General features: G+C 40.8%; 2 protein-coding genes across 10 annotated transcripts in view; one reads left to right on the plus strand and one right to left on the minus strand.

Annotated features, from left to right (window-relative positions):
- The window catches only part of LOC123768226 (uncharacterized), a 144255-nt gene extending 135557 nt beyond the window's left edge, over window positions 1-8698 (minus strand). For 6 of the 9 annotated variants that reach the window (XM_045758680.2, XM_045758677.2, XM_045758684.2 and 3 more), the window contains exons 1-3: window positions 8542-8698; window positions 5871-5953; window positions 4591-4690 (exon numbers count right to left, since the gene is read on the minus strand). In XM_045758680.2, coding sequence (XP_045614636.2) covers window positions 4591-4690; window positions 5871-5953; window positions 8542-8590 — 232 coding nt within the window. In that variant the 5' untranslated portion in view covers window positions 8591-8698. Of the gene's footprint in view, window positions 1-4590; window positions 4691-5870; window positions 5954-8386; window positions 8522-8541 lie in introns of those variants that run through there. The other 3 variants (XM_069307047.1, XM_045758681.2, XM_045758682.2) reach the window with 2 other exon arrangements.
- Window positions 8699-9313: 615 nt separating this feature from the next.
- The window catches only part of mRpS7 (mitochondrial ribosomal protein S7), a 37906-nt gene continuing 24504 nt past the window's right edge, over window positions 9314-22715 (plus strand). The window contains exons 1-4 of the mRNA XM_045758686.2: window positions 9314-9556; window positions 11798-11980; window positions 15258-15321; window positions 16386-16556. Of these exons, the coding sequence (XP_045614642.1) occupies window positions 9483-9556; window positions 11798-11980; window positions 15258-15321; window positions 16386-16556 (492 nt within the window). The 5' untranslated portion in view covers window positions 9314-9482. The remainder of the gene's footprint in view (window positions 9557-11797; window positions 11981-15257; window positions 15322-16385; window positions 16557-22715) is intronic.

Genomic DNA, 22715 nt, shown 5'->3' on the forward strand with positions numbered 1-22715 from the left:
CTTAGCCTCGCAAGGGGATGAAGTGGTCACCACTGGGGGCTTGAGGTTCGACCCAACCACAGAGGAGGGAGGGGAAACCGAGGGGAGAAGTCAGGAAGGTCAAAGGAGGAGCAAAGTCGGCGCCCAACACAGTGGGGGCTACAGAGCCTGGTCTTCCAAGACAGTCCGACTCAGGGGCATGGTCGCCCACCCCACGAGCCTGAGAGGGTACAAGAGAAACATTCAACGACATAAATATGAAGAGACATTTTCATCCACGAATGTGTCCCCATACCCACCATGGAGCCACAATTAGAGGCAGGACACCCAACAAGAAGCTATTGCCGATCATGCCGGGGCCCCCTAGGGGTGCGTCGTGAATATACGCCCCACAAACGCCACCTTAAGAACCATCAGTCCGTCGAGATCGGGTTCAGTGAAGAAAGGAGGATTGACAATAAAAGGTTCCCCTCGCTTGCGACGTTGGGTACTACAGTTCTACAGGTGCAAGAGCAAGACCTCAAGCACCCGGGTGTCAAAATAGAAGAAGTCCAAAGGAATAACCAAAACAAGCAAAAGGTCAGCAGGAAACGACAAGCAGATAGGAGAAGAGGGGGAGAAAAAACGAAACAGAAGGAAAAGTCGTTCAGCACAATTAGAGAGGATAACAGCAGGAGCACAAGGCTACAGAAGGACAGAGGACTGTCCCAAGGAGCTTCACACTCCGGCAGCCGCCCACCAAGCCCCCGCTCATGACAACGAGCTGAACAGGGAGGGGGGAACTGAGAAACAAGCTACATAAAAAGGAAAGAACAGCGTAAACCAAAACTGAAGACAAGCGACAAAGAGACAAATACTGTAATGGTAAAAAGAGCACCAGCCCATCTCATACTGCTGCTGCAAAGATACAGCTGAGAGCAACAAACCCTCCACCAGTGCACCATACAAATAGCAAGACACGTCGGAATCTCCAGACCTGTAGAACAAAGGATAAGTTTGAACTAACAAAGTACACCACCAAGCCAATCTGATGGAAGAGGCAGACCCATGGAAAAACACTTGGGTTCAGACACTGGGTTAGAAGCACCAGAAACCATGGCTGGGACAGCTACCAAGGAGCCAGAAGGATCACCCTTTCTGAGTACAGTACATCTTCAGAGTGGGCAACATCTGGAGCAACAACTGAACCTAAGGAAAGAGGTAAATGCACCTCCCCAGTGACCAGTCCAGTTGTAAGGCATCCACCACAAGAGGCTCGCAATCAGGAAAGAGATGATTGGGTTGACTTTATTTACTGCATTTTCCTGGACCTAAACTCGGCTTTTAACAGAGTCCCACGTAAAATGATGTTTGGAAACTGAAATATACTGGAGAGGTGACAGAAACTTCCGACGTGAAAACTTTTCTGATAGAAATATGAAGACAATGTATCAATATCAGAGGCAATGTACAGGGTATCAGACTGGAAAAATGTTACTACAATGAAACCTTGGTTTTCGAATGCCCCTTTTTTGTACTTTTCGGGTCTTGAGCTCAATTTCTTTGAAAGATTTGCCTCGGTGCTCGAGTTTTTTTTTATACATGTATGGGCCGACTGAGCACATGGCGAGCTTTAGTTTACCAGTGTCTCCCACCTAGCGACAACTGCACTAAGTCTTTGTGAAGAATTTCATTTTTTTCTAATCATAAAAAGTTCTTGATATATATCACACCATAGGTTCTAAGAAAGTCAGTGGTTAAGTTCAACCTAAGAAAATAGTTGTGAGGAAGACCATAAGGGAAAAACAAGAGATCATTCACAGTGAGACAACGTGATGTCTCACTACAGACAAGTGTTAAAACATAGGGGAAAAACAAGTGTCTATAGTCAGATTCTTAGTAAGACAAGCAAGCAGTGAACCACAACCAGGTCCTAGTGGTATGCCTGCAAAATGTGAGAGAGAGAGAGAGTACCCCAGATATGTCATCACTGCTGCTATAATGGAAGAGGACTCCCCTTCCAAACACTAACACCTCTCCTCCTCCCCCCTTTCCTCACCGTCTTCCAAATGCCAAGAAGAGTCCTCAATAAAGGTAAGAAATACTTGTATACACTGTAGTACAAAATATAAGTAGTAGCATGTATAAAATATATTTTTAAGTTAATATTTTTGGGGTTAGGAACAGATTAATTCAAATTACATAACTTCTTATGGGAATTTTTTCGGTTTTCGAACAGTCTCTGGGATTAAATTTGAAAACGAAGGTACCACTGTAGTGGTATACCAAAGGGTTCAGTCCTAGCACCAGTAATGTTCACTGTCTATATGAACAATCTATCATAAGGAATACAGAATTATATGAACATGTTTGCTGATGATGCCAAACTACTAGGGAAGCTAAGAAACTTAGATGATTATCATGTCCATCAGGATGATGTGGACAAAAAAGTATGGAGCAGCACTTTGTTGATGGAATTTAATGTGAATAAATGCCTCATTATGAAGTGTTGAAGAGGAGAAAACAGGCCACACACAATATGCAAAATCTAAGTATAATTACAGGATGAGACCCATCTTTCCAGCACCCCCAGTAATCCTATAACGCATTGAAACTAATGACTGCGCTTTTGCACCAGTAGTTAATAGTTTTGATGGTACAGAAGCTTTAAAGAACTGATAAAAAAAAAAAAAAAAAAAAAAGATCTAGGGGTGGTCCTGAATAAACAACAGTCGCACGATAAAAAACATCGTGTGCAAAGAATATGCTATGCTTTCATACTTCAGAATTGCTTTTAAATACATGAAAGATTTAATACTTATTTAATATTTCGTATTAAATGAAATATTTTAGAAATTGTTCATGACCTTTGTGAGACCAAAAATGAAATATGTAGCAACACAGTCCATCTCAAGCAGCACATCAATAAACTGGAAAAGGTGCAAAAGCATGCAAATAAATGGCATCCAGAACTAAAAAATAAGAGCTATAGGAGAGGCTAAAAGTATTAAAGCTAATTGTAGTTACAGCTCTCATCCTGTAACTACAATTATATAATTACCCTTAGGTAATTACCAGGCAAGAAAGTGTGCTGTCTGGTGGTCTGAGACATCAGGCCACTATGTCAACACAGTAGAAAACTAGAATTTTCCTTGTGGAAGGTGGGGGGGATTAGCTTCAAAGTGGAAATTGCTTAGGGTTATTTTGTGATACTCTCTCCCAATTTTGAGGACAGTTGACCTTGATAATGGATTGATCTCAGCTACTACTACTAACTCTCCACTGCATTATTGTGTGAGGTGAGGGGCATGTTAACATGAAATGGTACATACTTCCAGTAGAAAAAGGTTGTCATTGAATCCTAGAATATCCAATATGACCTCAGGGTACCCATGCCATTATGAATGAGAGCACCAACTTCACATCTCTCATAGACGTGATGTTAAATTTAAACATGCATCCAAAAGGTTAAATAATATGGTCCCTTAAAACATTTCTATAGATGAGAAGTCAAATAAACACGTAGCTTTCTCCAATATTGAAACATTCCAACCTTCATAATTTAGTTATAACACTACTGTATATTAACTGCTTGTGTACAATTATCTATGCTATTTACATAGGACATCCTTGACCTGTTTACAGAAATGCTCCTCACAAATGTAGTTATATTTATTATTATTATTAATAGAACTGTATAATTAATGCTAACCAAAATAAAGTTAACACATCTTTCTACACTAGTATGAGTTTTGGGATTTATAATAAGAAGCATCAGCAACAAAATATAATCATCCGCCAGCTATATCTACCACTGGCAAGGGTCCATTTGGACTGCTCTGTGATATTCTCATAGTCATACAACAGAAAGAATGTAAAATCTCTAGAGAAAATTACAAAGAAGTATAATAAGGTATATACTGGATTTGGGGACCATTTCTATGAAGATAGATTGAAATGTCTCAATGTGCACTCACTATACACATGCAAGACAAAGGGAGGAGGTGTTGTGATCAAGGTTATATGGGTTAGGGGCATGAAAAAGAGGGAATATAAACATGGCTCTGAAATTTTCAGAAAAGATCAGAACCCATAACAATGGGTGCAAGTGGGAGAAATTTTGTTTTAGGAGGGACATAGGGAAGTACTAGTTTGATAATAGGGTTGTGGATGGGTAGAATGGACTGCCCTCTAGCATTAAGAGACAGTTTAACAGATTTAAAGAATAGATGGATAGGTGCAAGGGCGAGATAGGGTCGATTTAAATGTTACTTGCCTGGTATTGGTCAATTGGCCTGTTGCAGTCCAAAAATGTGATCCAAAAATTTAACCAATACATTTCTTAAACTAAGATTATATGACACTATATAATCAACTATATAAACTACTGATAAAATATATAAGGAGTTAACACTACTGATATATTTTAATGCAGCTCTAAGATTTGCAATGCAGGGTAACCCATGAACAAAGAGGCAAATTTAGCATCAGAACAACCATGGTTATTCTTCAGTGCATGGTTATTTAACAAAGTGCACCACTAGCTATTTACATAACCTTACAGAACATATTTCCACCTTTTTTGACACCAACAATTTCATTTAGCTGTGCTACAATAATCTGGCCACACACCTTTAACATTAGATGCCCTATTATTTTGTTTGCTCTGCTGCATTTTGTGAGGGGGTGGGGGAAGCAGCTGGCTGTAAGCAGCAACCACCTGTTCCAGTTTCTGTAAACAAAAATTATTCACTAATACAATCATATTACTGTACATCAAGGAATTATACTTGGACAAGACAAAGAATATCTGTAACTTGAAATTAGTAAAGCAAGAGTGGTAGGAGAGGTGAATATCATAATGAAAGGAAGGAATGTTCGCATATGAATTAAACTGTTCACCCAGCAGTAAATAGGTACACGGGAGTTAGACAGCCGCTACGGGCTGCTTACTAGGGGTATGTAAAAAAAAAAAAAAAAAAAAAGAGGCCCAGTCAAGGACTGGGCCTCTGGGACGCTAAGCACGGAAATCATCTTAAGATAACCACTGGTCCCAAGTATCTTTTAGAAAAGCAGCTGGTGTATGTGGGTTGGGTATAGCAACAAGGAAGCATACGAGAGATGCAGTATGATTGAAAGATGAAAGGGAATGAAATGTGAAGTTATGGAGTGGGTGAAGACAATACACCGAGGTGATATGAACATGTTAGAATAATGCCCAAGAATCATTTGTGAGAAGAGTATTCAAAGGGTGATATACAGGAATCTTATGGTAGAGGCAGACAACCAAAATCTTAGCAAGGAAGAGTGGGAACTATATATGAAAATAAGGATGGGGGGGGGGAATGGAAGGGCGAGCGAGTGAGTTCGAAAGAGCACAAGTTGTGTGTGGTAGTCTCTCCTGGAGAAACGTTTGTGGCCACCCTTAATGGGGAGCTATAGAGGCATCAGGAATGCCTACATGCAGAAATATACTCAACTTACAAAAAAAAAAAAAAAAAAAATTGTCGAATGCATGGAATACTGAATGACTTGTGTAAGAAGCTCACAACCTCTGATCCAGAGATTGAGCATTATTTATACCAACACCACCTTCAGCATCGTGATAATCTTACATTTAACTTAAGAGGATAGTTGGTGTGCTACAGTAATCAACAAGGCTATAGATAACAGCAGATGGTAAAAATTACAGAATAAATATAAGCATTAAACCCACATTGGTACTGCATGTACACTTGGCTATGTACTTCAAAATAGGAAAAGAATAAATTTATTATACAGTACTGGTAATTAGACTAGAGAAAAAAAAGATGAACTAATTGCTCAATTTGTGTAGAAATGGATGTTAACATTATTTAAATTATTTAAAGAATAAAGCATAATTATATACTTGCATAATACTATATGCTTACCTTTTTATCCTCCGGAGATTTGCTAGCAGAGAGTTTACTGCTTATTGACTTGTATCTATCATTGATGGCATCCTTATCTACACCTGGAAATTATAAATAATAATCACCATCATTGTATCCCCTACCAACTTGTGTGTGGTAGAGAGTCATCAACCCAGAGAACATAGGGAAACACTGGGATATTGAAAAGAAGGTTTAAAGATATTGCAAATTACTCCCATTCATCGTATCTTTTATACATTAAACAACGAAATGGAGAAGTAGCACCACTACACTCCAGCAAATCATCACAGCATTAGCTACTGTGTATCACCTGCTTATACCCCAAATTAGGCAACACACACACACACATCCACTGGGTACGTGTGTTAAGGTTTTCTTGCCTTTTTCCATTTGGAAACACTGACTCACTTGACCTTTCTGTTGGGTATTCTTGGAGTACACAACACCTATACTACCCTCTTAAGTGCTATTCACCAGAGCCTGTAGCAGTGGCTACCATGTTAGTCTATAAGCCTCAAGAAGGGACGAACATTGATGATAAAAGAATAGACCAGAAAACATCCTTTGAACTGGGAAAGAGAATGGATACAATCCTTTGTGAATATCCAAATGCACCTCAAATGAACCACTGAATGAACCCATAATTATCACCACCTGATCCACCACTGGAAGATGTCTCTTTACCAACCCTCATATCCTTGCTGAGTGGTATCATTACTAGAAGTGTACTGATACCAATAGTTTGACCAATATTGTCTTATTATCTGATACTGATTAAATAGATAACTTTTTTTTATCTAACACAAGGATAACAATTTTACATATTTTTTGTACACATTTTCAATGGCTTTAGCAGTTAGCACACAAGAGTTCCTCCTGAAATGAGTTGGAAACAAACTGACATCAAAATAAAAATATGAATAATAGAAACCAAGTCTGTTTTAAATACTGTAAAATCAAACTAGCTACAGTATGCACAGTGTTACTGTACCCTTAGTCAACCCTAGCATACTGTACCCACTTGAGTCTCCAACATGTATTATGGCACCTACTTAAGTGTTCAAAATAAATAATAATAATTTGTATTTAAAAATATACAGGACAACATGATACAATCAATGGTTGCATAGTCATTGCTTAAAAGTACTTCTGTAATAAAGCCACTACCACTCAAAGCGTACAATTAATCAGAAACTATTATTCCTAACAATAAATCTAAAACGGTAAAACAAAAATGACTGTAAAGTGTTTGTGTTGGAGTATGCAGTAATTGTTTTATTATTAGGATCTTCAGGCTAAAATTTCATACTGAAGTTTTTAATTTTTATTTTGGTATTTGATAGGGAAGCATATTTCTATTAATCTTTGATATATTAAAGCTAGGTTTGATTCCACGGTCAAAATATAATCCAGCATTACAAATATCGTACTCTAAAAATTATGTCAAACTGCTATAAATACAGTATTAATATTGTCAAACAGCATAATATAATGGAATGTGATAAATATATTGGCCACAAAGCAGATGAGTTATGGTCATTTGTACACTTAACTTTGTACAGGGTTAGTCACCCATAGTAGACGGTTTGGTGTCCCATTAACACTGACATGATGCAATCCACAACAGATGCCTAACTCCAAAATATGCACATTTACACTAGCAGAAAAGAGGCATCAGGTTTAAAGAAATGTACCCAGAAGTCTCAACCTGCCCAGGAATCACACCCAAGCTCAATCAGTTATTAGGTGACGATGCCACACCCACACAACCCAATATACACAGAAATCGCAATAGCGTGATATATATCAAACAGGCATCTGTGATCATCCTGCACGTAAGTTCGAACCCTCACCACGGCCCTTGTGGATTTATTCAACCCAATATACTTAACCTAAAGAAATACACTAGGCATATGTTAGGTTAGATCGGAACAGACATAGAATAGACTCCATTAAAGAAACCGAGTAAATTCACTTGACATGGTGGTGGTGCCGAGCCCCATTCACTGTAGAGCACTGCCGGGAGGGGGGGGGGCGGTTGTTAATATAACACACAATGTTGTAAGGAAATAATGTAGTGAAGAGTGACCTAAACAACAGCAATGTACACCGAGTTACAGTCACAGTATTTAAGAGGTTAAATATCTACACCTGGAAACATCAGCTCAATATTTACACCACAATGGTCAATTTAATGGAAGATTCTGGAGAAATGTTTTATCTCCCACAAAATACTGAAATAAAATGTAGAACGAAAATTCTTTAGGAAATATCAGCTAATATACCCTTCCCTTGCAGAGGTCTCTAGGCTCTCTAGACAATTTATTATGCTCTTACAAATAAGTGGCACCTATAAATTTGAAATTATGAAAAAAAATATTGAAAGTTAGAGTAATAGTATGTTAAACAACTGTTAAAATAAACATCAAAGACCAACAACTGGTGATGACTAGTTTGTTAATGAACAAAATGGCAACTTTGGCAAATATAAGATATTGAAATGTAATACGTACGACAACCATTATGCCATTTGCGATTAACAGAAAATATATTCCAGGAGTTGAACTTGAGATATTAAGTGTCCCAGGAAAATGAAGTGTCCAAGAGGACAATATTTGCCAGAGCGCCAGCGGCCCGGCCAACACTACACCAACACAAAACAACCCACCTAAGGGTAGGCCAAGGATCCTAAACGCCTCCTTATCCGATATTCCCATGTTGCTATCATAAGGGTTTGGGCCTTAATATTACCAAGAAATATGAAGTTTTAGCTCCTGTTCCGTAAGACCATGGTCACAGGTTTGAGACATGATTCACTCTCCGCTGAGGATCACCAAGAAGAGGATCACAACACCTCCCGACTTGGGGCCTAAACCGGTTTATTACAATTACAATAGCGGCTTGGATTCTTTTGTATGAGAGAGTTTACCTTCTTATTGTATTGCACATGGGTCTGTTTTGCTTGCAATATTGAAAACAACAATTAGAGCAATATTAGAATTATATTAAAAACAAAGGAACGTGACTGTTTATAAATAATATTGAAGAGGAGATATTTTTAATTGGTATTATTTATATTTTCACTTGCTTTTCATACATCCATTTTATAACGCACATTATAGCTGAACAGCCTTCTATACGATGTACATTCAGAAAAATACCATATATATATATATATCATATTTATCAAAATGGTATATTCTGAAACAATATGATATGTTGAGGGATGTCGTACAATATAGAAGGATGTGCAGGTAGAGAAATGAGAAATTGTATTATCATACAAATATTTATCTATTACAAATAGCTAAAAATATACTAAATATCTCTAATGCAAATTTATCTACAATATTTCAATATATTGTAAATTTTAATAAAGCAGGTTACTTATTTTATTACTGAGATAATATTAGACAATATTTCTGTAAGCAGCGAACGCTGTTTTCCCGTGGAAGTAAACACAAGATCTGCCGCCTCCATCACGCCGACACTAACGCATGAATTAGTAAAGGAAGAGTCAGGAATTAGTAAAGCCAGCCAACATTTAACAGAGCAAGAGAGATGTTGGTTGTGATATCCGTGAATACGTAACACAAAGTTAGAAACAAGATGATGCTGGGGTATCGGTACCTAGGTGTTGGGGCGTCGTGGTGTCGCTTAGGTCTTTCCCCAGACAAGAACCAGTAAGTAACAGGTTGTGTCATAATTGACAGAATGACAGGTCGTCTGTATGGGTAAAGATGAGTTCCTCATGCACAGATGCTCAGTTCAGTTCGAGTTCTGTTCTGTTAGTGTTTAATTCAATTCACTTTGTTTTTCTTACGACAATTTTCCAGTTGTGTATCATTTGGCGATAGATATTTGCTTTTAAAAATGTTCAGAAAATTTAAATTGTTTTTCATATATAATGCTGTATTCCTCTCATGAAAATTTAAACAATTGTGATTGTAGCATGTCATAAATTGAGAACTTAAAGACAGTGTAATTGGTACTGGCAACCACAGTAGCTGTCATGGAAAAGCCTAGAGGTGGACACATGCTTACAACTATGGGTGGAGCCCACATCATCCATCTCTCCAACCCTTATTTTTTTGCAGGAAGAGACTTTTGATCTCTCTGTGGTAAGAGGGGGTCACCCTCTGCCTACTGTTGTTATTCAGAGTGAGTCTTATGTTGGTGTGGAGCTCCATCCCAAGCCCATCTACATATATCTCATTAGTGGGCTCCAGGATTTCTGGGAATGTAAACTAGTCACTTTATTTCCCATTCAGTCATTTAATAGGATCAAAGAAAATTTATCATTGCTAGCTCACTTTGCTAAATTGATACTTGAATAATATGGTGTGATATAATTTGTCATTTCTCTGGCCCCACCCTACCTTCATCTCTAACTTCACCCTACTTTCATCTGCCTGAAGTTTTAGAGTGTCTTTTCCCAAGAGACTGTCCTCTTCTTGAGGGGTCCTCCCCCTGATTAGTGCAACCTCTGTGAGGCTCTGGGGGTAGGGACAGACAAGATTCTTCATGCTCTTGTAGTGCACTCTTTGCTCCCTTCTCAGCAACAGCTAAGTTTATCCCAAAACTAGGTTTGATGTGTGCTGATGAGCATCCCTTGTGCCTGGTGACCCAGTTCAGTTTGCTCCAACTTAAACTGGAAACTTTCTGCAGTTCTTTGGTATTATATGGCAATGGACCTGCCCGCCAAGCCTGCTCTCGCTGTGTGCGACTTAGTGGGATGCATCTCAGTTTTGGCTCATGCTGATGGTCATTCCCATATCCACCTGTTGGGTGGAGAGTAGCTTCCACTCTGAGGCCTGCAATATGTGCATCTGTCGCCTCTTTTGTCTGTGATCTCTTTTATATGGCTTTGATTTTGTTGACTTTTGCCTTTGGTTGTAGGTTTGGGGAGATTCACGCTCACTTTTGACTGTGAGAGTTTTGTTCTTTAGGCCGTGGTGGCCCTTTTGGCTCCTCCAGCTTACCAACCAGTCTGTCACTGATGTGTTTCTAGTGCATCACAGTAGTACTCCATGGTACCATCTTTTGCAGCAGGTCCCCAGTGCTTCTATACTAAGTGCCAACCATCCTGAAACTTGTCAATTACTTCCCTGGGTGTTCATTCATTTAGCACTGTCCTTGTACTGACGGAGTAACTTCTCTAGTGTGTTCGAGAGTTCACCCTTTTGAGGCCAGACCTCCCCGGTGGAGTGCCTTCTCTTGGGTATTTCAAGGGTTGTTATGACTACAGCACCGTAACACTGGTTAGTCTTGGTTTTCTTACATTCACCAAGGAGCTACCACAGAACCTGTCTCAGAAATCCAGCACTGAATTTAATGAAATGCTCCTTTCTGGTGGGCCCTTCTGTGGCTTCCTGTTCCTGACATTCCCCTTTTAGGGGCTTCGGTTTCTTTGGGCGGCACGTGTCTGATTTATTGATGCCAGGCAGGCCCTGGACTCCTTGGGCCACCATCTGGCAGCGGGGGTGTGTAACTAATGGGGGTAATGACAACTACTGTGTTCCTTGTTGTCAGGGTTGCTTATATTTCCTTGCAGTCATTTTGTTATGACTCACTATACTTTTGTGGTGGCCTTTTCTCTTGGTTTGGGTGAACAGGTATCCTCTGCTCCCTGCAGCTTTATGAATGGACCAGGAGTGGAAGCATTTGGTCTCTGGTCTGCAGGTTTAATGACGTAATCAGCAGGTGACATAATCTGACTCCCAAAGACCTGGTGTGACACAATACATGTAGAGCTTTCCAGGTGACAAACACCAGGGAGCCACCAAGGGACTCACCAGAGAGAGACATTTTATTACATTCAAAGCTGGATTTTGTTTTTAAATGAAAATTCAAAAGTTGGGTTTCACTTACATTGATTCTTATAATACATTTACATTCTATTAATTAAGTGCTTTCTTTTTCAGAGTATCAAATGTATTTTTAAGAGCCTACAGCCAGTATCCTCCTCACTTTGTGAAACCCATATATCAACCTGCTCAGTTGAATGAGTTAATTGAAACTGGTGAAAGCAAGAATCTGGAATTCACTCCAATTAAGGCGGCATATACAAATCACACCAGCTCCATCTTTCATGACCCAACTGTTGTGTATGTATTTTTAGCTGTATTTAATGTACAGTATCTAGAATAACTAGGTACTGTACTCTAAAATATTTAGGCATGTAGTATAATGGTCTGCATCCTCGACTCACATTTGAGGAGCCTGGGTTTAATCCTTGGGTGGAAGAGAAATGGTTTGGCAAGTTTCCTTTCACCTGATGTACCTGTTCACTTAGCAGTAAATAGGTACCCAGGAGCTAGTCAACTATTGTGGGATGCATCCTGGGTAAGGTCAATAATTGACCAAAGGCACTGGTTCCCAACCCCATTTGGGAGTCTTTTGAGTACAGTACTATATTAGAAAATAGGGCCACTCCCAAAAAAGGAGGGAAACCACTGACCTTAGGGGACCTGGATAACCCTAAGTACAGTTTTCCTGTCCCCCTGATAATGGGAATTATTACATTGCTCGTGGAATGAAAAACAACATATTTTTCAAGTTGTATCCTTTTGCAAATCATTAGTTTCAAATGCAAAGTAATAATGTGTTTTGAGAGTAATGTTAAAAGAAAGGATCCTGGTAATTATCTTAGTGTAATTACCTAAGTGTAGTTACAAGATGAGAGCTATGCTCATTGTGTCCCATCTTCCCAGTACAGTTTGTCACATAACACTTTAAAACTATACTACTGACAGTGTTAGCCTCCATCACCATCTTCTCACTTGTTGCAATAATCCACACAGCACCTTCAGTGGCTAGGGTTGGTTTGAGAAACAAGGTCGGCATTGTTCTCCCTCCCTGAAGCTTCATTGAGCTGTTTTTTTTCCCACATACATCCAGCCATTGGACAGCTCTGACTTGTGATGATCTAAAGCATCTCCAAGGCCACTTGAACTATACAGTAATTGCATTGTCTTCCCTTTGTCTGGGTGTTGTTGATTGCTTTTTACCAAAGTTTTTGTTATGCACACACAGCTTATATCAGTTTTGACCTTTTGTCAATACTGTATGTATGAATCAGTTATGCAGAATTGTTGTGCTGATTTTGGGCTAAAAACAACTCCAGGTCATATTGGCCGGCCATGCCTGAGCCCAGAATTTTAGCATCAACTGAGAAGACAATTGAAGTTACACTTAACATGTCGGTAATACAGTACTAAATCATTGACTTTAACCTCCTAAGCTGACCAGTTCCTCAGAGAAGTTAGTTTAGTTTGTTTATTATGCACCCCATACCCATCCTGTGGGTGGTAGTGGAAAGGGTTACAAAGGCACATAATGGGCTCTGGGACTGAACCCCAAAAATCATTTAGCTAAATAAGTTACAGTTTTGATGAGCTAGTTACAAAATTCAATACACATTGTCACATCATCAATGACCTCGAGATTGACCACAAGTATAGTCTCTAAATTAAACAACTAATATATGTGGTAATATGTCATAATTGATATGTTTATCTGGCACACTCCCCTGTGTAGGCAACGGTGAAACTTACAATCACCCACAGTTACTACCTGCAGTTAGCAATCTAGGAATATTTAGCTAAAATTTCTGGTAGCAGATCATTTTGAATTAAATATATATATGCTCAGAGGATGCAAAACATTTGCTGAATAATGTTGTAGCAGTCTCTTTAACCCTTATGGTTCAGTATGCATCTACTAAGAATAAAACCCAGTTCACTGTGACATGGGAATTTTGTCAACTGCTTAACAAAATGGTTCCCAGATGGGGATGACAGTTTAATATGTAGGAAAAGGATTAATCACATATGATCATGTGTATTAACATAGTAATTTATTTCTGCTTAATTCTATGTACAATATTTGGTTCAGAGTTTCTCTGTTCACTTTAATCCTTCAACTGCACGATACAACCAGGGATGTTCTCGCCATTTATCTATACACTGTGTGACCCAATCAGGGTTTTTTAAAGTATAGCATAAGATTTAAAACTCCTGTGGATACATAGGACCTGCATCCACTTCCTCAGGCCTCCAGTAAACAGATGGCACCTTGAAAAAATATTGTGGGCACCCCTCCTGGGTGTGAAGTGACTTGTACTAAGCCATCAGCCATGAGTGTTATAAGCAACAACTCTCAACACTGCCATGCAGCTTGTGCCCACAGCATCACTTAATGATGATGAAATGTGCGTAGTGTATCGGGCAACACTTTGCTTTGTCAGGTACAGTCAGCAGTTGACGACTGTGCATGGCTATGCTGTTTATGCTGTTCATGGGTCAGTGCATATGAGATTATCATACTCACCAGAACTGTTTAGTGGTTTGGAACGGAGCATAACCATGTAGGTATTTATATATAACATGTGATTACAGTGTGATAACAGCAAAAATAGTATGTTTTAGTATTCTAATACAGTATTATATTGTGGTGCACATATTAGTTACAATAATATATCTATGCATACCAATGTTCTACATGTTCCGAGTTATAAATATAAATGACTGCCCGAAACACAATGTGTGTTAGTGGCTTTGCAAGAATGTAAAAACACTGTTATGTACTCTTACAAATACAATGTACATTCTTGTATATATAATAGAATAAATAAATACAAATATCATTATTGATAGCCAAATGCATCAGTGCACTTGAAAAAACCATGCCAAAAAATATTAAAAATGTGAAGAAAATAAAATATATTGAATGCTTGCACTTAGAACTTGAGGCAAAGTGTGCAGGGCTTGGATCCATAGTTACGAGATTATCACTCGCACCAGAATGACATAGTGGTTTGTAACAATGCATAAGCATGCAGATACAGTAGTTATATGTAACATGTGTAACAATGTGATAATAGCAAAAACAGTACATTTTATTGTCCAAAGAATATAATAATGTGTGTATATTAGTGACACAAATGTATTTGTGTGTATCAATGTTCTGTACATTTTATTATAGAAATTTCTCAAATTACACACTATTGCATGATATACCTGCAAAAATCAAGTGAAAAACTAATCAGTAACACTGAAATAAATCAGTATAAATATATTCATGGCAACTCCCACCTCACACGTGGCCTGGGCGACCTCCTCGGGACATCTCAGCCATCACTGCACGTGAATTGTGACATCCTCATGAGACAACTTCTCTCCATCACTGCCAAAATAAGCTACATCATTTTTGTTTAAATTTCCTGTGATCATGGAACTATTAGATAAATATAAATTTTGATAAATGCCCAGAGTAAATTTGAGGGTAATTTTATGTTATTTTGAATAATATGATCAACTTAATGAACCCCTGCATTTTTAAATCTTTGAATTTTTTTTTTTAATTTATCGTTTTCTTTTTCAGTAAGTTTACAAATTACGTGATGAAGACTGGAAGAAGAGCATTAGCAAGAGAGCTTGTAGAAAAGGTATTTAGATTTATTGAGTTACATTTAAGCCAACTAAACTTATGCATTATGTGCATTAGCATATAAACACAGCCCCCAGGTCACATGACAGAATTCTGGATTATCTCTCATCACCTAGGTTTACATCTGCCTCTTCAGTCCTGGATACCTTTTTAAGTTTTTTTTTCTGGGGGGAGCCCCTAGTGGCTTCCTGAAACTACTACTGTATACTGTACTGATATAGTGCCAGACTACAAAGTGCCATCGGTTGTGGAGTTCTTATTGGCCTACGAGGGACCATGAGCCAGAACCTGGCCCCCCTTCCCCCTCAGAGGAGCAGAGAGCTGTAGCACTATGACCAATTTTATGTCAATTTATTCATGTCTGCTACTGCCAAGAGAAGGCATCCAGAAAGCAAAACAAAGCAAACCACTGCTTGGTAAAAAAAAAAAAGACTGCAGCCTCAAGACAGCCAAAAGAACTACCCCTAACAGTGTAGACCGGGTCAGCCAGCTGCTCGGAGGAATCCAAACAGGTGGTCACGTGTGATCTTAAGGGCGGATACTTTTACTTAGATAAAAGTATCCTTCCTTACATTCATTTTTTTAGGTTTTTAGTTTTATGGATGAGAGTACTACTAGTCAATCTGGACCAATTGAATGTTGTCTACTGACCCACCTAGCATCTATTATGACCCCTTACGTATTGCATCAATGTCAACTTGCCTGATTGTGCTTGATCTTGTCCTATGAACACAGCAGGTCTTGCCTTAGGAAGTACTGAGTGTGTGCTCAGAAATAGTGAATGCTGTATTATGTAAACAAAATAAAATCTACTCTGAAAAAAACAGAAACCATATAAGTTAGGAAAGAATCCTTTTCAGATCATTCTGTTATAACAGGGTTCAACTGTGTCACAAGTATGTTGTATTTGAGTCAACATTTATTATTAATTATGCTGTACGGAGATAATTGTATTAAACATAGATGAATAGAATTTAAAAGGTATTTGTAACTAAAAAGGTTATGAAATGGATCAAGTATCGTACATATGTCACCTCTTTTTAATTAGTAGGATCTTTTCAGACTTTTGAGGAACTCAAACGAATACAGCTACAGAAATGGAATGAGGCAGTAAGTGAGGAGGAAAAAGAAAACATTGAATGCAACCCACTCACTATATTTCATCAGGCTGTTGAGAATGGTCGGCCTCTGTTAATGTTGATTCCCATTAAGCGAGGAGGCATAACTTACCAGGTGTGTGGAAGGAATGCATCAACTTATTTTTGTCTCTTGCTTTTGCATATCACAAAATGCTTTTGAATTTACAAAAGTTTAAGGTTTGTTTAAAAAAGTTGAGTTTTAAGTTTAAAAGTTGATTTGAAAGCTTAAGTTGAATTTAAAAATACACATCAAAAATACTTTTGAGTTTGTATGCAAGGTTTAGTTGTCTATAAAGTTTTGGTTGATAAATTAACTTAATTTTGTTTTTTTAGTGCAATCCATAGCATAGTTATTCTTTTAGTTATTTACTAGTAATTTATTTGGTGGAAAAGCTTGCCATCACTTGGGAAATATTTACTATCGGTGTGAGGCTCGTATTATTTCTGGGGGGAGTCCTGTCGGCTCCCCGGAGCTATCCAGGCTGATATTGCTAATGTCAGACTTTGGCATCGGTCATGTGTATGGAGTTCTTAGGCTTACCTGGGACCACAAACCAGAACCTGGCCCCCTCAGAGAGGCACGAGGAGCAATGGGCTATAGAAACCCCCATGTGGTTGGAAGCATTCTATGTCTGCCATCGACCGGGTTAAGCACCCAGGAAGGTAAGCGTCCCAAAACAATCCCTTATTCTGGTTAAGAAGTTTCTACTGAGAGCCAAACTAGTGGACAGAACTCCCAAATTAAAAACGAGCTAACGCTCAGCTCTGTGCCTTGTGGCATGGTGGCTATCTTATAAGGGGTGTGCGAGCCAGGAGTGATTCTTCATTACTCGGGCTGCATGAGCCTAGGGTTACCCTCCCTAGGTGCCCAATAAGTACTGCCCTTGGGGCCTGGGGCCACCTTCAATAGGTTCCTTGTGTTCAGCCTCTGCGTGGCCATTTACTACTCAGTTTTTGGCCGCCCGCTAGGGTGTTTTCCCTTGTTCACCTTTGGGTAAGGGGTAGTTTGCACTGGTGAGGGGCACAGGGTATTGCGCAGCTTGTTTTCACCAATCATGGCGGCTGGCTCTGTTCCTTCTGGGTACGCTGTCCTCTTGCAAGGTTTTCTTTTTTGTTTTGTTTACCTGCCTGGTGGGGGGGGGGTCTGCCTTGGTTATTGCCCCCCTGTGTACTGAGTACTCTTCTCTCTTCCGGTGGTGCCCCCCTGCTTGGTCCCCGTGAGTGTACACAACCTGGGGGTTCAGTTCTTAGAAAGATGTTTGGTAGACTTGGGCCCCGGTTAGCAGTACCCTGCCTGGACTTTCCTGAGCGTGAGTTCCGTGTCAGGACCCTGGGAATCCCCACGGTGGCGCATGGGTCCGATGGATGTGACCTCTGAATCCCTCCTCGCTTTGTGCGAGTTCGAGGGTTGCTCTGTCCCCGTGTCTCTGAGTGATTCTCACTGTTTCTGTGGGGAGCCCCTACGGCTCCCTGGAGCTTATCGGGCTAATGTATGTTATATAAGACCGGAACATTAGCTAAGGAGTTAGACCTACCAGGGACTAGCACCAGAACCTGGCCCCTTAAGAGAGGTTTCAGGGAGCAATGGCCCTGGAAAACCCCCTTGTGGTTGGGGTTTTCTTTATCTGGCATCGATCGAGGTTTGCACCCAGAAAGGTAGGCATAACAAAACAAACCCCACATGGTAAAAAACTAAAACAAAAAAACGAACAGAGAGTTAAGAGACTCCCTACAATCCCAAGGAAATAAGCAAACATCACACTTTACTGCCGCGCCGATTGTCTGTGCAGCCCTCCCCACCCCGAGAGGGGGAGGGGGGAGCCCCGGACCTACTGCGCCGTTCACTGTGGTTATTCACTGCCGTGTGTTGTGTTTTGCGGTGGCCAGGAGTACCTCATCAGTGCCGGGGCTGCATGCGCTTAGGGGCTTCCTTCCCTAAGCACCCTGTGTGTACTGCCCCTGCGTGACAGGGTTACCTTCCCCGAGGCGTTCGGGAACTATTCCCGTAGAGGTTCTTGCTGCTCGGCATTTGCCTCGCCCTTGGGGCCAGCTGGGGCTTGGGGGCCCTTGTTTGGCCCTGGGAAGGGACTGGTATTGTGCTGGTTAGGGCGTCAAGGTGTTGCGCGACCTGCCACCTAAGCGGCGACCGGTTCCTGTTGCCTCTGGAGACGGTGTACTTTTGCAGGGTTTTTCTTTTGTTTTTATTTTCATTTCCCTGGTGGGGGTCTGCCTAGTGTGGCTATAGTTCCACTGGTAGTGTTTGGTGGCCCTCTGCTAGGCCCCCGTGATTGTACATGTCGCAGGAGTTATCAGTGTTGTCCTCTACCCCCTTGTTATTTTTGGGTGTTTAACCGGTTAGCAACACCTTGCCCGGGCTTCCTGTAGTTGTTACCCCTATGGGCCCTGGAAATCCCTGTCGGGGCTCGGTGGGCCATTGAATGTGTCTTCCGGGCCCCAACCTGTCTTGTACGGGATCGTTGGTTGCTGTGCCCTTGTCTCCGGGTGACAGTCGCTACTATTTACCTCTGTCATGTTGCCTGTTGGGTCACTGACACCTTGACCCGGAGTCTTGCGAGAGAGATTCTCTGCTTGTTCTCCAGTACTCTACTGATGTTATTACTGTTCAGAGTACAGGCGGCATCAGTGTTGCAAGCTAGTTTAGGTTGCTGCAACATGCTAGGTTGGTTTCCCACTTGGATGCCTCGAAGCCGCCCTGTTTTGGTTAGGTGCTGTTTGCCCCTTTCCCTCCATGTTCCCGGCTCCGGACCATCTGCGGGTTTCGGAGTCGGGGCGGGGTTTAGTTGGGGCCGAGACTCGGGCGGTTTTCAGGGGCTGCTCAATTCGGGTTGAGGACGGAGGTTTTCTAGCCTGTTCATCCTGCCAAGGCTTCTGGGGCTTACCAGCGGCCCTTTTCCTGCTGCCTTTCCTATGGACTCTTCCTTTTCTTTAAGGGCGGAGGGCTTGGAGGACGGCTCTGCCCCAGGGCCTCTGTTGCGGGTTCCCGGGGCTGTGGGGGATGCCTGCTAGTAGTTCTGGGGCAGTTTGTCCCCCATCTGGGTTTTCTGCTTCTGGGCTCAGTTTTTCGCCCATCCAGTCTGCTTGCTTCCCACTTTTGCTGGCGTGTTTTCGTATCTTTTGCGTCCATCACAGCCCTCTGTTCTGGTGGCCATTTTCTTCTGCCGGTTTTCCGGCGTGGCCACCAGGGCGGCGTTGGGGTTTGTTTATACAGTAATTACCTAAGTATAATTACCTAAGTGTAGTTACAGGATGAGAGCTACGCTCGTGGTGTCCCGTCTTCCCAGCACTCTTTGTCATATAACGCTTTGAAACTACTGACGGTCTTGGCCTCCACCACCTTCTTCCCTAACTTGTTCCAACCGTCTACCACTCTGTTTGCGAAAGTGAATTTTCTTATATTTCTTCTGCATCTGTGTTTAGCTAGTTTATATCTATGACCTCTTGTTCTTAAAGTTCCAGGTCTCAGGAAATCTTCCCTATTGATTTTATTAATTCCTGTTACTATTTTGTATGTATTGATCATATCACCTCTTTTTCATCTGTCTTCTAGTAATGCCATATTTAATGCCTCTAACCTCTCCTCGTAGCTCTTGCCCTTCAGTTCTGGGAGCCACTTAGTAGCATGTCTTTGCACCTTTTCCAGTTTGTTGATGTGCTTCTTAAGATATGGGCACCACACAACTGCTACATATTCTAGCTTTGGCCTGACAAAAGTCGTGAACAATTTCTTTTGTATATTGCCATCCATGTATTTAAAAGCAATTCTGAAGTTAGAAAGCGTGGCATAGGCTCCTTGCACAATATTCTTTATATGGTCCTCAGGTGATAGTTTTCTATCTAGAACCACCCCTAGATCTCTTTCTTTATCAGAATTCTTTAAAGATTTCTCACATAATACAGTGGTACCTCGCATAACGAATTTAATCCGTTCCATGTTCGTCATGTGAAACGGACGTCATACAAAACGAGTGTTTCCCATGTAACCAGTGTGATGCACTGTGTTTATTGTGAAATTCCCCCAGTGTGCATGACATCAAATGTACCCCAAAATATCATTTTTCTTTGTAAAATTATAAATTACCATCCCTGAACATGTCTATGTAAAAATAATTACCAAATTCCACTTACTTTGGCTGTGAGGGCGTAGACAAGGTTTGCTGTGACGTCATCAGGGGCTGGTCGCCCGTGTGTGAAGCTCCCAGACACGGTCGCGCAGGCCATTCAAGCACAGCGTTTTGCCACAAATATATTTTCAAATATTTTTTCTATGTATTTCCAATGCGGTTTTATTTGTTTCTTTTGTCATATATGATGCATATTTGTGACCTTTACAATATGTATACAGTAGAATGTTCATAATTTTCCATGAAACTGTGATACATGTGTCAGTAATGTGTCCACAATAAATGTTTATTGTCACAATATTACGTGGTAAAAATTCACTAAAATTACAATATGTACAGTTTCACATACTATTTACACAGTAACACACTGTATTACACACTGAGTACTTTGGAGGTGCGTAATAGTCAACGAAGTACACAGGTACACAGCGTGGCTTTGCTCTCCTTGCACCAGCTACAGATAGATTTTCGTTTCCTGTTTCATCGTTTTGTGTGCTTGCAAATAACGCACTCGCGTGCACCCTTGGCTATAGTACTTGTAGGTGGTATGTAGCCAAGCTTGTAAAGCATAAGGTAGTATTGAAACGATTATAGGAAAAGCTCAATTTGTAAGGTAGTCTTGAAAAGATCGCTTTGTAAGGTCCCACACAGGAAGAGATTCAGCTAGCCTCAAAGAGTGTCCATCAGTCAGGAAGAGATTCAGCTAGCCTCAAAGAGTGTCCATCAGTCAGGAAGAGATTCAGCTAGCCTCAAAGAGTGTCCATCAGTCAGGAAGAGATTCAGGTATTCTTGAAAATATCAATGAACACCACCACCATGGAAGCCGCTAACACTGTTCATCTATGCTACTGGTATCAGATGCATCATCACTGAACGCAGAAAACGATTCATCTATGTATTATCTATATAAATTCGAGATGGCAAGGGTGGGGCTCAGAGCTACAACTGGATACGCTCGCTGTATCATCCTCATAGGTGCTGTATCACTGGCATCGGACCCTTGTGTTAAGCCCTTATTGCGCCTAGCTTCACCAATGTTATGACCCTTATGTTCTTCAAACAATAGGGTCTGAATTTCACCGACTGAGCGCAGTCTTTCAACACCGTGTGGGACAGGTGTTTGAGAGCCAGAGGCACGTGTGCCACAAATGGTTGCTCACTCAGTACTAACCCAGTCAGCAGCCCTTGTCTTTCATATTCGTTATAGCAAAAGGGTCGTTCAGTGTTTGTTGGGTAGGTTGCTCCATTATGACAATCTTTCTTTGTTTCAAATGTACTCACCTATTTGTACTCACCTATTTGTGTTTGCGGGGGTTGAGCTTTGGCTCTTTGGTCCCGCCTCTCAACTGTCAATCAACTGGTGTACAGATTCCTGAGCCTACTGGGCTCTATCATATCTACATTTAAAACTGTGTATGGAGTCAGCCTCCACCACATCACTGCCTAATGCATTCCATCCGTTAACTACTCTGACACTGAAAAAGTTCCTTCTAACGTCTCTGTGGCTCATGTGGGTACTCAGTTTCCACCTGTGTCCCCTTGTTCGCGTCCCACCAGTGTTGAATAGTTTATCCTTGTTTACCCGGTCGATTCCTCTGAGGATTTTGTAGGTTGTGATCATGTCTCCCCTTACTCTTCTGTCTTCCAGTGTCGTAAGGTGCATTTCCCGCAGCCTTTCCTCGTAACTCATGCCTCTTAGTTCTGGGACTAGTCTAGTGGCATACCTTTGGACTTTTTCCAGCTTCGTCTTGTGCTTGACAAGGTATGGGCTCCATGCTGGGGCCGCATACTCCAGGATTGGTCTTACATATGTGGTGTACAAGATTCTGAATGATTCCTTACACAGGTTCCTGAACGCTGTTCTGATGTTAGCCAGCCTCGCATATGCCGCAGACGTTATTCTTTTTATGTGGGCTTCAGGAGACAGGTTTGGTGTGATATCAACTCCTAGATCTTTCTCTCTGTTCTCTGTGTTCCATTTGTTTTGTATTTGTCACTTACGTCTCAATAATGGAGCAGCCTACCCGACAAACACTGAACGAACCTTTATGGCATTTGTCCATTTTTCAAATTGTTTCAACAGTTCTTTTATTTTTCGTTTTTTTTTTATT

Source organism: Procambarus clarkii, chromosome 59 (genome assembly GCF_040958095.1).
Source record: "Procambarus clarkii isolate CNS0578487 chromosome 59, FALCON_Pclarkii_2.0, whole genome shotgun sequence".
NCBI classification, from domain to species: Eukaryota; Metazoa; Arthropoda; class Malacostraca; order Decapoda; family Cambaridae; genus Procambarus; species Procambarus clarkii.